Source organism: Myotis nattereri (genome assembly GCF_964212035.1).
Source record: "Myotis nattereri genome assembly, chromosome: 12".
NCBI lineage: Eukaryota > Metazoa > Chordata > Mammalia > Chiroptera > Vespertilionidae > Myotis > Myotis nattereri.
The window spans coordinates 75,361,485-75,376,984 of NC_138087.1; the positions used below are offsets into that span (position 1 = coordinate 75,361,485).

General features: G+C 44.3%; 1 protein-coding gene across 5 annotated transcripts; it reads left to right on the forward strand.

Annotated features, from left to right (window-relative positions):
* Nucleotides 1-275: 275 nt before the first annotated feature.
* RABEPK (Rab9 effector protein with kelch motifs) lies at nt 276-15,258 on the forward strand. 5 transcript variants are annotated; one of them, XM_081103623.1, is made up of 8 exons: nt 276-353; nt 1,489-1,547; nt 3,941-4,098; nt 7,099-7,251; nt 10,756-10,917; nt 11,953-12,102; nt 14,229-14,378; nt 14,896-15,258. In XM_081103623.1, exons 2-8 carry the CDS (start codon nt 1,495-1,497, stop codon nt 15,180-15,182), a joined length of 1,113 nt encoding a protein of 370 aa, XP_080959749.1. In that variant the 5' UTR covers nt 276-353; nt 1,489-1,494; the 3' UTR covers nt 15,183-15,258. The 5 variants fall into 5 exon arrangements, with proteins under 5 accessions (XP_080959749.1, XP_080959752.1, XP_080959750.1 ...); XM_081103626.1 differs by having other exon boundaries at nt 315-353; nt 1,489-2,513; XM_081103624.1 differs by having other exon boundaries at nt 333-703.
* The last annotated feature ends 242 nt before the right edge of the window (nt 15,259-15,500 follow it).

Sequence of the window (15,500 nt, forward strand, 5' to 3'; positions counted from 1 at the left end):
CTGAAAATATCCCAGCCCCTCTAGGATATCCCACAATCAGGTCACCCACGTGGACGCCAACCTCCAGCATTTCTCTTGTAAGTCCTTTCCAAGCAGCCCTGATTTTCTGACTCCGCAGGCAGGTTAAGACCCCGAGAAGAGCCCTAATTGGTGCCCCGGAAATGAATCGTCTACATCCCCCGAGGACCCCGCCCCGCCACCTTCAAGGGCGATCCCTGAGGGCTGGACCCTGCAAGTGGGGCGGGGGGAGCAGTTGGCTGCCTCGCTTTTCCGGGTCTGGGACTGAGTGACGGCCTAAGCCCCGCCCACTTCGGGGCGGAGCCACAGCTCGGGACTGACCTAAGCCGCTGCAGGTAATGCGGTCTGGGCTGGGGGTCACAGGACGATCCTGGGGCGACAGGCGCGACCTCATCCTTTAGGGGCGTGGAAGTGGGCCCGGGCCGGGTTGGGGAGGGCCTCCTCCGGGTCTGGTCTGGGCACATGGATGGAAAGGGGCCGGCCTGTTCTCCCCCGACCCTGTCTCCTGTCCCCTGTCATTGCCACGCGGGGACGAGACTGGAGATATCCCCGCCCACATGAAGTTTATCCCACTGAGCTTTTGGGCTTTGGGGACAGCAGGCAGTGGCTTACGGCCAAGGTTGGATTTATCCATTCATCTGCCAGAAATCTCATCCTTCAATTCTACTCCATGCTGGACCCGTAGGTAGGTTTTCTGTAGGAATTCGACAGGCCCAGCTCTCTTGGAATTTAGATTAGAATCTAGTGTAGAGACGTTTTCGTAGGTAATTACATTCACGGTGATCCCTGCAATGATGGTGGTTTCATAGATACCTTCAGAGGGAGAAGGAAGTCATTCGAGGATGGTAAGTGGTAAGCAGCAAATCAATGAAGATTTTAGGGAAGAGGGTTCATTCCAACCAGGTTGTGGAGGTTACCTAAGAGTTTGCTGGTTGAAAGGAAGGGAAGGAACATTTCAGGTAAGGGAAACAGCAGGAGATGCAAGTTATGAAAGGCCTTGTCATGTTAGAGGAACAACAAATATAGCAAGAACAGCTCAATATAGCAAGAAACTGGAGTGAGTGTCTGGAAAAAAGTTTGAGATCAAAAACCTTTGAATGTGGTGATGAGGCTAGGATTTATTCTAGAGTTCAGTATTTGTCAGCCTTTGAAAATGTTTGTATCTTTTGATAAACATAAGCTTGACCTCTGAAAATTTATTTTGATGTATGCCTCTTCTGCGTGAAAATTACAGACACTGAAAACTGTAGCCAAAACACTCCTGTAATTGTGTTTAGAAAGTTGTGTTTATATTTGCCTCTCAAATATACCTTGCTATCAAAAGGTTAGTAATGCTTATTCAAATTCATCAGATCCTCAAAATTGGTACATCAACAGGAAAGGTTTTAAAGAGGGAAGCGACCTAATTCTGTGTTTTAGGTAGAAGATAATCATAAATTTCTAAAAAGTGCCTTTCTTTCTTGTATGTAGAACACCATGAAGCAGCTGCCAGTCTTGGAGCCTGGAGACAAGCCCAGGAAAGCAACATGGTCTGTAAGGAAGGATGCAGACAGAGAAAAACATAAGTTTTTGTTTCATTTATAAGTGGTTTACTAACACATTTAAACATCTATTGAAAAGGGTAGAGATAAAACTGTGGGCAGATTCTGGTAATTAGCCTCAAACCATTCAAGAATGTCTTCAGAGGAAAGGTAGTGGGGCAATAATTATCAGAGCAGATGTTGATTTTATTAAAATCCACTTACCAGGAAGAGGAAGGCCCTGGCCATCTGGCATCCTCAGCTTCAACCCTGTGTCTTCCCCCCCAAGCTGTGACTCGTTTTTAAGATATTCAGGGAATTGGCTTTGGATTTAACTGGCTTCCCTGTTTCTTGGCTGCATGTCAATCAACCCTTCATTCAATAACTGACACTGGCCTGACAGGGGCAGCTGCTGTGTAGGTGCTGGACATACAAAGGTGAATAGTCTCACAGTAGTGGGGGCTAACAGACAAAGCAGGTGATGGTGATGAAATGTGACCTGTGCTGAAGCAGGGACCATAGAAGGCTGTAGAGATGGATGGGGCAGAGCTGCTGTAGGATCTTGCAAGGAGTCTTCAGTCTGGCTTCCCTGTATCCACTCTTGCCCTCTACACAACATAAATCTGACCATGGCATTCCCTAGTCTAAAACCCTTTTGTGCCTCCCATTGGTCTTAGAATCAAAACCAGAGTCCTTAAAATGGCCCACCGGGCCCTGCATGATCTGCCCCTGCCTGGCTTTCCGACCTCAAATCCCTGTGCTCATCCTTTGTCCTCTTTCTCTTCCTTAACATGCCTTGCCCCGTCCCACTCAGCAACTGTATGTGCTGGTCGCTGTACCTGGATCACTCTTTCCCTCCATCTTTCGGGCCTCTCTTTGTCCAGCTAACTTCTACCCATACATCAGATTTCAGTTCAAGTGGTGCTTCTTCAGGAAGCCTTCCCTGACTACCTACCTCCCCTACCTCCTTACAGGGTAAGGTGCCCCTAGCATATGTTCTAATACTGTCTACCCTGTACTCCTTTATAGTGCAATATAAATGAAACAGATATTTGTGAACTTGTCTGTTTAATGTTTCTCTTCTCAACTAGTCTTGAAGGGCTGTGAAGGCATGGACCTTTTGTTGTCTTACTCACCATGTGTCTGGATGGCTAAGTTATTTAACCTTACCCAAGCCCTGGGTCCTCAGTTGTAAAACTCAAATGATGATGATAACAGTACTTACTGTCCTCAAAGGGGTTTTGTGCAGATGAAGTGTAACTGGGGTTGTAATGAAGTTAGCAGCATGCAGGGTACGTTGTTAGTCATTACTCAGGTGTAATGGGATCTGTGAATCTGAACATCAGACCAGAGATCTGGGAAAGAAATAAAGATTTTGGAAATCACTGACGAATATATAAATAGGTGGTAACTGAAGTCGTCCATACAGGTAAAATGGATCAGGTAAGCAAACACAGGCTGAAAAGACAATCCAAGGGTACTGAGGGTTAGAAGGCTGGTGGGAAAGGAGTCAGAGAAGGAGTCAGAAAGAGCCCCCGGAAAAGTGGGTAGAGAACCAAAAAGGAGGAGAGTGGAGTAGCTAGGTAAGGAGAAGGTACAAGAAGAAAAAAGGAGCCAAAGAGGTCAGATAAGACAGGGCCTCAAAAATAGCTACAGGATGGTCTTTTCCAAGCAGGAAGTTTTCCAACCAGTATGATTTCTCAATCATAGTTCAGAATAACTTTAAAGAGTGGACTAACTGGATCCTGTATTTGACTTTCCAAAGTCCTAGCTTTGGCTTCCATCAGCTCTGAAAATCAGTAGACTCTGGTGAATATTACTTGAGAGCAGGAAGCAGCACTGTCTAGTGGCAGGAGTGCTGGGGCTGTAGGTTCCTGTGTGATGATTGCACATAGAGCTCTAGCCACCATGTACTGAGTCCTTCCCTGCACTGTTACAAGACTTCATCTTACTCTTCACAGGTAAGAACTATTGCTCTTGTTTTACAAATAAGGAAATTTCGGTTCAGAAAGGTTGAGTGGCTTCCAAAAGATCACACATCTAGAAAGCATCTGAACTTGGACTTGAACTAGGTCCGTCTGAATTCACAAACGAAGCTCAGAACTATCATCCTGTGCTCGGACACACCACTGAACGTCTCTGGGTGTCAGTTTATCCACCAGATGGGGACAGTTACCACCCCAGTGCATCACCATTAGGTTAATGTGAGATGAAAGTAATAACAAAATTGGAAAGTCAAAGGTCACGTGCAAGTGGAAATGCTGCTTTGCTGGGCACAGTTTAAAGTGTTCTGTGTCTGCAGAAGACCCTCATTCTTATGAATATTTCATGAGAAATAGGAAGAACACACTGCTGCACTTATTCTCTGCTCAGGCCTCCTGAATACATCCCTCCTTTGGCAGGTACACGCTGACCCCCGCTGGAGACAGCCCATGTGCTCGGGTTGGCCACAGCTGCTCGTATTTACCCCCCGTTGGTGATGCCAAGAGAGGGAAGGTCTTCATTGCTGGGGGAGCAGATCCAAACAGGAGCTTCTCCGATGTGCACACCATGGACCTGGGTAAGACCAGCCGCGGCAGAGCATGTGCCTGTAGCCAGAGAGCAGGGCTTTGTGGTGCTGGCCAGGACCAGAGCATTTCTGGGAACACCAGTTCAGCACACACAGCAGGGTTTTCCTTTAAGAAAATGAACATTATTGAGCGGTCCCTAAGGTCTCAGCAGAGCACCCAACCAGTACATCATGTTTTGGGAGAAAGAGTCCGTATGGAGCCCTGGACATCCAGCTGTTCATTTATCATCTATTTCTCCGGGAGACATTGATGACTCCACCTCCTCTTCCATCCACATATCCAGTTAGTCACTAAGCCCTAAATAGTTCTTTCTTGATCCGTGTCTGTCCATTTCCACTACCACTGTAGTCCAAGAATTGTCATCTCTCAGCTAGAGTACCACAGCCTCCTCTCTGGTCTCCCTGCTTCCAAGTTTAGCCCCATCGACAGTGCATTTTCCATACTTCGCCAGAGAATATTGTCTAAAACACAAATCTGACTGTGTCACTCCTGCATGTCAAGCCTCTCCCAACTTTATTTCATGGCTTTCCCAAATCCCCATTTGCTACACTGAGTGTCCTTTGGATTCTTGAACACATCTTGAATTCTGGTCTCCAAACCTTTGCATGTATTATTATTATTATTCCCTCTGCTTGGAGGGCTCTTCCCTTTCTCATCACCTGGCTACTATGCATCTTTCAGATTTCTGATATTGTGATTTATAAGAAATACGTATTTAGTCTTTGCCCATAGTTTTGGCTCACAGCTCCCCAAACCCCTGGAACTTCCTAAGTATTGAGAGTGATAAAGGCGTCTTTTGTTATAGTAATGAGGTGACTTTGGGAAAGTACTTAAGGATGTGGGCTGGTCACCAGGACACCTAACCTGGTGATTAGAGGGTTGGAACTTTCAGTAATACTCTCCCCACCTCTAGGGAGGAGAGAGGAGCTGGTGGCTGAATCAATTGCTGGTGGCCAATGATTGAATCAGCCATGACTATGTAATAAAGCTTTCATAAAACCCCAAAAGGAGAGGGTTCAGAGAGAGAGAGCATCGAGGGTGGTGAACACATGGAGATGTGGGGGAGTGGCGCACCTAGAGAGGGCGTGGAAGCAGCACCTTCGTTCCCGTATACCTTGCCCTATGCATCTCTTCCATCTGGCTGTTCCTGATTTAAATATTCTTTTACAGTAAACTGGTGATCAAGCAACATGTTTCTCTGAGTCCTGTGACCCAGTGCTTGCAAATTAATTAAACCTAAGGAGAAGGGATCATGGGAAACTTTGAAATATAACCAGTCAGTCAGAAGTACAGGTAACAACCAGAGATGGGGGCAGGGGTAAGGGCTGAAAGTTCCAACCCTCTAATCATAGAGTTGGTTTCCTTGGCAACCAGTCTCATCCTTAGAGGCTTTTCATAAAGTCACCGCCCTAACAAGCTCAGGTGTGATTGACCGGGACTTGTTGCATAAGACACCTTTACTGATCTTACCACTTAGGAAGTTCCAAGGGTTTTAGGAGCTCTGTGCCTAGAACTGATGAAGGTCGAATACATATATTTCTGAATATAAATCACAATGTCACAACCACCCTCTATATTTTCATAGTATCTTGTACTTTCCCATCCTTATCTTCCTTATCTCGTGGGTTTGTTTCTCATCTGTCTTCCCCACAAGAGTATAAGCTCCTTGAAAACAAGAAACATGGCTATATTGCTCATCATTGTATCCCCAGCCACTAACAATAGCACCTGGCACAAAGTAGGTGCTTTATAAGTATTTGAATGGAGGGATGGACGGATAAACAAATAGTAACTACTATGTACTAAACACAATGGCAGGAGAAAACTAGTGACTCATACATGTTTTGTTAGGTGCATGTACCATTGCTGTTATTGTTTTAATCTGAGTTGTTTGCCAACCAAATGTGCAGAAGTCTGCATATAAAAATTGAAATGGTTTGGCTTCTTTTGATAATTTTGGAAGATCTGACATCTGTAGGCCTATGTGTCTACATGGCAACAATTACTTGGAGCTGACTGCCACCTATCGATGGGGCTCTCAGGCTCCAATTTGCCACATTCCCTCCACTCCTGTGTAGGCATTTGAATTTCTACACCCTGCACCAGAATCAAAGGTAAATCAAATCTCTTCTAGCCCTCAAGAAGCTCACTGTCTAGTTCAGTTACATTGTTGTTGTCACCTCTTACTAACTTTGTCTGGCTAATCTGTCTAAACCAGCTGGGTTTCAGTATCCTGTAAAATGATTCACTTACGGTTGTAATGATCCAACAAGATAGGCCTGTGAAAGTCCTATGTAAATGGTTTACTAGCTAAAATAACTAGTGGGTTAGGTATTATTATTCTGTGAACTTGTTTTAGCCAGAAATAATTCAGTTGTGAGTCGCAGAAACTCTTTTAAACCAATAAAGAGAGGAATCCAAGGGTTGGAAATACAGCCTCATCTCAGGAGAGAGAGGAAGCAGGAATTGGAGATCTGTAAAAACAAAACAAAACAAAACAAAAAAACACCTACTTTCTTTCTCACTCTCTTTGGGGAGATCTCCTTTATGTAGATATTTCATTCTTCTCTCCTCCATACTTTGGCTTTCTCTGCCTGTCCACACATGGTAGAAGATGGCCCCCCAAGTCCAGGAATTTGTTTGAATTCTGGACTCTTGGGAGGGAGTATCTGATTGGCCTATTTGGGGTCAGGTGGCTACCTTTGACCCAATAAGGCTAAAAAGTAAAGGTGTTGTAGTACAAACAGGTTCTGGGGTCAACCCCTGTGGTTGGGAAAATGGGGACAGTTTCCATAGAAAAGGGTTTGTGGATGGTCCCTGAAGTATCTAATACAGAACTCTTTGGAGTTGGACCACATTCCCTTTAAGTAATCTGATGGTTGTTCATTTATGCTTTTGACTGTTTTCTCTTCCCTCCCCTCCCCTAAGTTTGCCAAGCAATCTAAACAGTTGGCAGCCCCAATCTAGAAACTGGGTGAAATGTTTTCTAGAAACACACCAGTGGGACTTGGCCACCTCGGAGGGCCTCTTGCCCCGGTATGAGCATGCCAGCTTCGTTCCCTCTTGCACACCTAACAGCATCTGGGTGTTTGGAGGTGCCAACCAGTCAGGAAATCGAAATTGCCTACAAGTTCTGAATCCTGGTAAGTAGCCAAAGGTTACTTTATTTACCTAAATAAATAAATAAAATTTCAGTTCATTTCCTGTAGCAAATCCCATTTGGATTGCACTGAATTATCCATCGAACTTTGCTGACCTCAGAGAAAACAGGAATTTTAACTTCTAGCAGAATCCGAAAATAGCAGAATTGCATTTTGTTTTCCTAGTAATATATTCAGTTATCAGCTTCTTAAAAGCCAAAGCTGGAAGAGACTTCAGAGAACAGCTATGCCAGGGGGCACCCCAGGTCCAGGGGAAGTGGCTTTCCTAAAGTCTCTAGGGAGTCTGAGCCAGGCTAGAACCTGTTACCTAGTTCAGGGTGGTGATTGCTCTCCCCAGGGGACATTTGGCTATATCTGGAAACATTTTTGGTTATCCCAGCTTGGGAAGGTTGGGGGGCAGTTTGCTACTGGCATCTACTGGGTAGAGACCGGAGATGCTGCTATATATCCCATAATGCACAGGACTGTGCCCCACAATAATGAATTATCTGGTCTAAAATGCCAGCAGTGCCTGACCTAGATCCTCCTAGTATATTTTGTTGGCCAAAAAGTGCAAAGTTCCTGCTAGTCTCACTGGCAGTTTTACCAGAGAGGGGGCAATTTAGGAACATCACTACTGAGCAGGTGTGGCTGAACCACCCATGAGAGATGGACTTGTCTTTTTGTCAGTTAAAATAGTGTGTTGTTTTCTCTTTATGCATATCCTATATAATAAAAGCCTAATATGCAAATTGACCAAACAGCAGAACAACCGGTTGCTATGACAGGCACTGACCACCAACGGGCAGACGCTCAACACAAGAGCTGCCCCCAGCCCACATGCCCCAGGCCAGCCAAGGCGGGTGCTAGCAGGGGGTCCCCTGATCGCCCCACTGGTCGCCCTGCAGAGGGAGGCGACTGGCGGCGGCAGTGGTGGGGCAGTCAGGGGCGAGGCCAGCCAGCGAGTGGGTGGGCACCACCCCCCAATCGCCCCACCTTGTGGGAGGTGACTGGCAGCAGTGATGGTGGGGGGCGGGGCTGGTGAGTGGTCTGTGCCAGGCTGGCCAAGGTGGGTGCCAGTGGGGGCTCCCAATCACCCCGCTGGTTGCCCCACAGATCGGCCCTGATCACCAGCCAAGCCTAGGGACCCTACCGTGCACGAATTTCATGCACTGGGCCTCTAGTAATTTATATTCATTGTAAAACATTTGAAAAATGTAAGTAAGTGGACAAACGCTATCCAGAATCCTATGACATTAAGGCTATTAACATTTCTGTGTATTTCCTTTCTGTCCTTTGTCTGCATTTTTATAAGCCTGAGATCATACTATTTTCACCACTATACTATTGTACTTTTTTCTTTTTAATTTCATAATTACTTACATAAGTGATGTCCTATTAATAACAGTGCTTTGTTAACATCAGTTTTAATGGCTGCATAACACTTCATTTTATGACAATACAATAATTCTCCTGTTTTTTAAAATCTAGGTTTTCAGGTTCTTGCCATTATAAATAACAGAGCAGTGAACTTCTTTGTTCAGAAGACATGGACTGTATTTCAAATTATTGTCTTAGAGTTGAGGCCCAGAAATGAAAAATTTTAAAAAAAAGCAAAACATGGTGAACTTTAAGGCTTTTGTTATGTGCTACCCACTGCTCTCTAGAAAGATTTTTTTGAGCTTATCTCCAGCTGTGTTTAATAGTGCTGTTTTACTCCTGACTGACACTGCATTTGTCATTTTTACACACTGCTAATTTGATTAGGCAAAAACATCTTGTATCTGATTGTTTAAATACTCATTTTGCTAATTACTAGTAACTTGGACATTTTTTCACATGACAGTCAACTCTTGCCCCGTCCCTCTATCAACAATAGACTTATTTGCACAATAGTTGGTCTTCTTTGTCACTTTGGGATATTAATAGTTCCTACCTTGTTGAGTTTGGCAAGGATTTAAATTAACTCAATATCTGGCACAAGGTTAATGCCCAGTAATGGTTGTTGCGGTTAATGTAGCTATAGTTTGGCAGATGGAAATCCGTCTAGAACCCTGGCCTTTTGATTTTAAATGATGGCATGTGTTTAAATAAAGTGCACTGAGAATTTGGAATGCCTCTGTCAAAGGAGTTAGATTTTCCACTAGATCCTTTTTCTCTCCTAGAAAGCATAATTTGACACGGTGCCCAAGAAATGTGAAAAATGAAAGTGAATCATCAGTTGCTTTTGTTGCTAAGACAAGTCTGTCAAATGGCTTAGAACTCCCTTGTGATTATTTGTGCTGCTGTTTGACTTGGCAGCAACACCACCCCAGGGCCTTCTGACTCTGGAGGTTGTGGGCCTTCTAACTCCCCCTAAGACCCAATAGCTCCCCAAGCTCTGTAGCTATAGAGACACTTTCGTTTGGCTTTGGATATAGGCTGAGACTCATTTGGTCTCCAGGTTCATGTCTGAGTCCCACACATATTACAGATGCGTCATGGGTCACTTTGTATATTGAAGGAAGACTTTTACAAAAGGCACAGAATTTGCCAGGCAAGAAATAACTCCTGGTGTATTATGGTAGAACGAGTGTGGGAGTCTTGACAGATCTTAGTTCAAACCCTTACTCTACAAGCCCTGTGACCTGAAGAAAGGGTTTAGGAACTTCAGTCCCCTCATCTGCAAAGTGGAGATACTTTCTGTCCACCTCCCATGGTTGAATGAGTTTAGTGGGGATGGCAGAGTGCACAAGGCAACGATTCTGCACAAAGCAGGTGCTTAATTAATGCATTAATTTCTATAAAATTCACACATCATTCTAAAAAGAAATAAGCTTCTATATACACTTACCCAGGTGATAAAATTTTATTCTCAAGTCAGAAAAGTGGAAAATACTTAGATCTTAGTGTTATCAAAACAGTTTGAATCCCAACTCAACCATTTACTAGCCATGTCACCTTTAAATGAATGACTTCATCTATCTCTGCTCAATCCCCTTATCTGTAAAATGGAAAACTAATGCTTATTTAGCACTTATTATTTAGTAGGGACTAATTATTAGTGAAAACACCGAAACCGTAAAAACACTTTATTTCTTTTTCTTTTTTTCTTGTCTACTTTCTTTTAATGGCCACATATATATCCTGGGAAATTTGACACATTTGGTTTCTAGAATCTGGTGGGAATGACTCTTGGCAGATGATGGGTTCCTCTGAATGGCATAGGGCAGGAGTCAGCAGAGTGGAAGAGGGTTCAAAGAGGATGTTTGAAGGCCTCCAAAAACAAGTCGACCTCATTCTTACTTGTAATTGTGGCTTTTCAGTCTTGGAGATTTGGATTTATCTGGGAAAATTCTAAGAATTGCCCCTTCCCCATCCTTGACTTTGGTGGCATGAGATCATTGCCTTGACCTGCACTGCCCCCCTTGGAGATTGGGGTTTGAAAGGTGACACTGCCCAGTCCAAGTCAAGGTCAGAGGCCCCTCAGTCTGGTTATTTTAGGTGCCTTCATTCTCTTTGGACCAGAAACCAGGACTTGGACCACGCCAGAGGTGACCACCCCCCGACCATCCCCACGAACATTCCACACATCATCGGCAGCCATTGGAAACCAGCTGTATGTCTTTGGGGGCGGAGAGAAAGGCACCCAGCCTGTGCAGGATGTGAAGCTTCATGTGTTTGACGCAAGTATGGACGGGTGGGCCACACAGGGCTGCCACTTACCTGGTCCACAGCTGACCTGATGTGGGAAGCAGAGGTTAGAAAATGACATCCATGCCCTAGCTGGTTTGGCTCAGTGGATAGAGCGTCGGCCTGCGGACTGAAGGGTCCCAGGTTCGATTCCGGTCAAAGGCATGTACCTTGGTTGTGGGCACATCCCAGTAGGGGGTGTGCAGGAGGCAGCTGATCAATGTTTCTCTCTCATTGACGTTTTAAACTCTCTATCCCTCTCCCTTCCTCTCTGTAAAAAATCAATAAAATATATTTTAAAAAAATAAAAATCAATGGAAAATATCCTTGGGTGAGAATTTAAAAAAAGAAAAGAAAATGACATCCTGACTGAGTGTCTCACTTCTAGACTTCTTCAGTATAACCCTTAGCTGATACCTTCTTCCCACAGAAAATTTGCATTTAAAAAGGTATAAATGGTCAATTTAAAAAATTGGAACAGTATAGTTTATGAAGTAAAAAGATAAAAGTTCCTCCATTAGCCTTTCTTTGTCACTCCCCAGACAGAGGTAAACCCTGTTGGCAGTTTCAGACTTTCCCTATGCATTTGTAAATCATGTATATAAATATATATGAACATGCATGAATTTTCAAATTATTAAAAACACACACATGGAATCAAATTACAAATACTGTTCTGCAGCTTACATTTGCAGGGACAAGGGTAGATCTTAGTGGTTGAAAGCATGAACTTTGAAGCCACATGACCTGGACTCAACCAGATGGAGGTCTTTTTAAATTGAAACCTGGGAATGATTTCCTAATGCCCAGTAGAAAGGGCAGGCATGTCAGGAAGTGAACTCTCCAGCCCTAGAAGTAGCCAAGCAGAGGCTGCATGGCTGTGGAGAGAGGGAGGCCTGGATTGGGTTGATGGGTCAGAGTGAATGACTCCAAGGTCATGTTCTGCTTGGAGCGTCTCTGCTTGCTGGGTGTATTTCTTGTGTTCTTGCTTCATAGCTTCGTCATCTGATACCAATGAATTTACTTTTCTAGACACTCTGACCTGGTCACAGCCAGAGACACTTGGAAAACCTCCATCCCCCCGGCATGGTCATGTGATGGTGGCAGCAGGGACGAAGCTCTTCATCCATGGAGGCTTGGCAGGGGACAGATTCTATGATGATCTTCATTGCATTGATATAAGTAAGTAGGGTGGAGGGCATGGGAGATTGTCTGCTTAAAGTTAAATAAAATGTGCTTTGATAGAAGATAGCCTTAATCCTAGATGTGGGTAATCTTTACTAGTCTGTCAAAGGTGGCCTGAATACTACTACTACTAAATAACAATAAAAGCAATCACCTCTGAGCTTTTGCTATGTGGCTAGCTATTAATGATCTCATCCTTCCAACAATCCTGCTCTTTCAGTAAAATTCCTTATACTTTGTGTTCCCCAACTGGATTTCTTTCAGGCAGTAGCCATTAACCCCAGGCCCATGAGAGGCATCGACAACTTCTAGAGCAGTGGTTTTCAACCTTCTGGCCCTTTAAATACAGTTCCTCATGTGGTGACCCAACCATAAAATTATTTTCATTGCTACTTCATAACTATAATGTTGCTACTGTTATGAATCGTAATGTAAATATCTGATCTGCAGGATGGTCTTAGGCGACCCCTGTGAAAGGGTCATTAGACCGCCAAAGGGGTTGCGACCCACAGGTTGAGAACCGCTGTTCTAGAGTGTGTCTGGAGGCGGGTGACCAGAACTGTCATGCTAACTAGTTAAAAACACGGGGAAGAGAAAAGTTAGGGAGAACATGAGAAGAGTCTTAAAGTGTCTGAAGGGCTGACATGCCCTAGAAAGCCTGGACTCCTTCTGGGTCATTCTTTCAGACTGTGAGCTCCTTAGAACGGGGACTTGGTCTCTTTTGTTCCCCGTTGTATTTGTAGCACTTAGCTCAGTGTCCTGGTGATGAGTGCTTATCCGAGGATCACCGGTTGGCAACCGCTGGTAAAGGATAGATGGAATAAAAAAAGAAAAAGAAAAGGATAGATGGACAAACAGATGAACATGTTCTGGGTTGGTCCAGACTACAAGAATTGGAACAGTGGCCAGAAGGCATGAGAACTGCTGTGCAGTGTATCCATCTACCTTGCCAAACAATGGGTTCTCTGGTTTGGTGACATCTGAGGCCAGGTGACACTGGCTGGGATTCCTGCATTGACTAGAATTTTGTCAGAACTGGGTGATTCTCCCTTCCAACTCTGGACCCCTGTCTTGAATTGACAGATGGAAAACATCTTCACAGAAGTGTTTCTTGCAGGCAGTCAAAAGAGGTTTAAATACTTACTTTTAAAAAGAAAGTCCTTATCTCTTGTGCGGAGAAACTACTTCCTGGCTCTTTTTCCTACTTTCCTAACCAGGTGGATCTCTAACCCCAAAATCCAGTGAGTCCCAGCCTCATTTAAATGCTTGTTTGAAAAGATGCAGAAATAGTTTGGAAGGCAGAAAGTTACAGTATAGAGAACATAGGGTTTGGAGTCTGACCCGAGCACAAGTCTAGCTCTGCCATGTGCTCGCTGTGGGGTCTCTGACAAGTCTCTTTCCCTCTCTAATCCTGTTTTGTTATCTGTGAGAAAGGGGGTAGGCAGAAGCAATAGCAATTTCATAGGGCCTTTATGAGCATTAAGCAAACAAGATATTTAAAGTGTCTAGCTCAGCCGTGGGCAAACTACGGCCCGTGGGCCGGATCCGGCCTGCTTGAAATGAATAAAACTAAAAAAAAAAAAAGACCGTACCCTTTTATGTAATGATATTTACTTTGAATTTATATTAGTTCACACAAACACTCCATCCATGCTTTTGTTCCGGCCCTCCCGTCCAGTTTAAGAACCCATTGTGGCCCTCGACTCAAAAAGTTTGCCCACCCCTGGTCTAGCTAGTACTTGGCAAAGTTGCTTTCTAAAGAACTGTTAGTATTTACTAGTAAAACATGCACGCACATGTAACCTCACCTACTTCTGGGCTCCAAGATACCTAAAGGTGATAGTCACCAAAGGTGACCTCAGTGTGCTCTGAAGACCACCTACATCAGAATCACCTGGAATGCTCATTGAAACTACAGATTAAGTCCCCTTCCTGGAGACCCAGCCCGGATTTCAAACTCCCCCCCGCCCCCCCCCAAGTAATTTTTATGCACACTAACCTTGGTGTATTGCCTCTCAGCGCTCCTAGGCAGTGACGTTGTGACTGGTTTGTGAACTGTAGGAGTCCGATAAGTTTGAAAGCACATTGCAGGCATGGAGTGCCCACTTTCTTTCTCTTGGCAGGTGACATGAAGTGGCAGAAACTAAGTCCCACTGGGGCAGCTCCCACAGGCTGTGCTGCCCACTCAGCTGTGGCTGTGGGGAAACACCTGTATGTCTTCGGAGGGATGACTCCTACGGGAGCACTGGACACAATGTACCGATATCACACAGGTAAGTAGGTGTACCCTGGGGGTCTTTATAAAAATTTTTATCGATTGAATTTTTAGAGAGGAAGGGGGAGAGAGAGACGGAAACATTGATTTGTTGTTCCTTATTTGTGCTTTATGCATTCATTGGTTGTCTTACATGTGACCTGACCAGGGATGGAACCCACAACTTTGGCATATCAGGATGATGCTCTAACCAACTGAGCTATGTGGCCAGAGCCATGGGTCTTTATAAGCAAACTAGAAGCCTGATGCACAGAATTCATGCAAGGGTCTCGGCCCTCACAGCCCTGGCTTTGTCCGGAAGGTCATTCGGCTGTCTGGTCTAATTAGCATATTACTTTTATTATTATAGATGTGACTATTTTTTTAAAAGTACCACAGTGCGTTGGTTTCTGTTTGGTCCCTCCACATCTAAATCCAAGGGAATGAAAACCAAACTTTTAGGGAATGACTTCATCAAAGCAGTAACACTACCATTAGTATTTGTTGTTCATTTCTTTTTTTTGTTCCTAACGTAGAGAAGCAGCACTGGACCTTACTTAAATTTGATTCTTCTCTACCCCGGGGACGATTGGACCATTGCATGTGTGTCATTCCATGGCCAGTGATGTGCACTTCTGATGAAGATCCAAATCCTGTCACTCTGAACTGTGATGCTGAGAAAGGGGACTCCGCTGACGGAGTGACCCAAGATGGTGACTCACATGAGGAAAGTCAGACTGACTCACTGCTCTGTTTTGTGTTTGGTGGGATGAATACCGAAGGGGAAATCTATGATGATTGTATTGTGACTGTAGTTGACTAATAAAACCCACCATTTTTGATACTTTTAAATGTCAGTTACTCTCAGAAAAGTGAAACCTAAGCCGTTTTATAACTCCAAAATATTTTGACTATATAACCCTCTTGCTCTTATCTACTTTGGTAGGTGAGGAAATGAACTGGATAGCCCAGTGCAAAAACCTCAGTTACATAAAAGGTTTTACCAGCAGTACAACCTAGGTGAGATTGGTTGCTAAATGTTGAAGAAATCATGATTGTTAGGTACAACATAAACTGTATAAATCAAGTGGACATTTACAGGTTCAAGTGTGTTTTCAGTATTCAGTAGCTGCTCCTCAGA

Excerpts from the sequence above, each read along its gene's own strand:
- RABEPK (XM_081103622.1), top strand. Across the intron at positions 1,548-3,940 it reads AAGCCCAGGAAAGCAACATG|GTACACGCTGACCCCCGCTG; the intron begins GTCTGTAAGGAA and ends CTCCTTTGGCAG. Across the intron at positions 14,379-14,895 it reads AATGTACCGATATCACACAG|AGAAGCAGCACTGGACCTTA; the intron begins GTAAGTAGGTGT and ends TTCCTAACGTAG.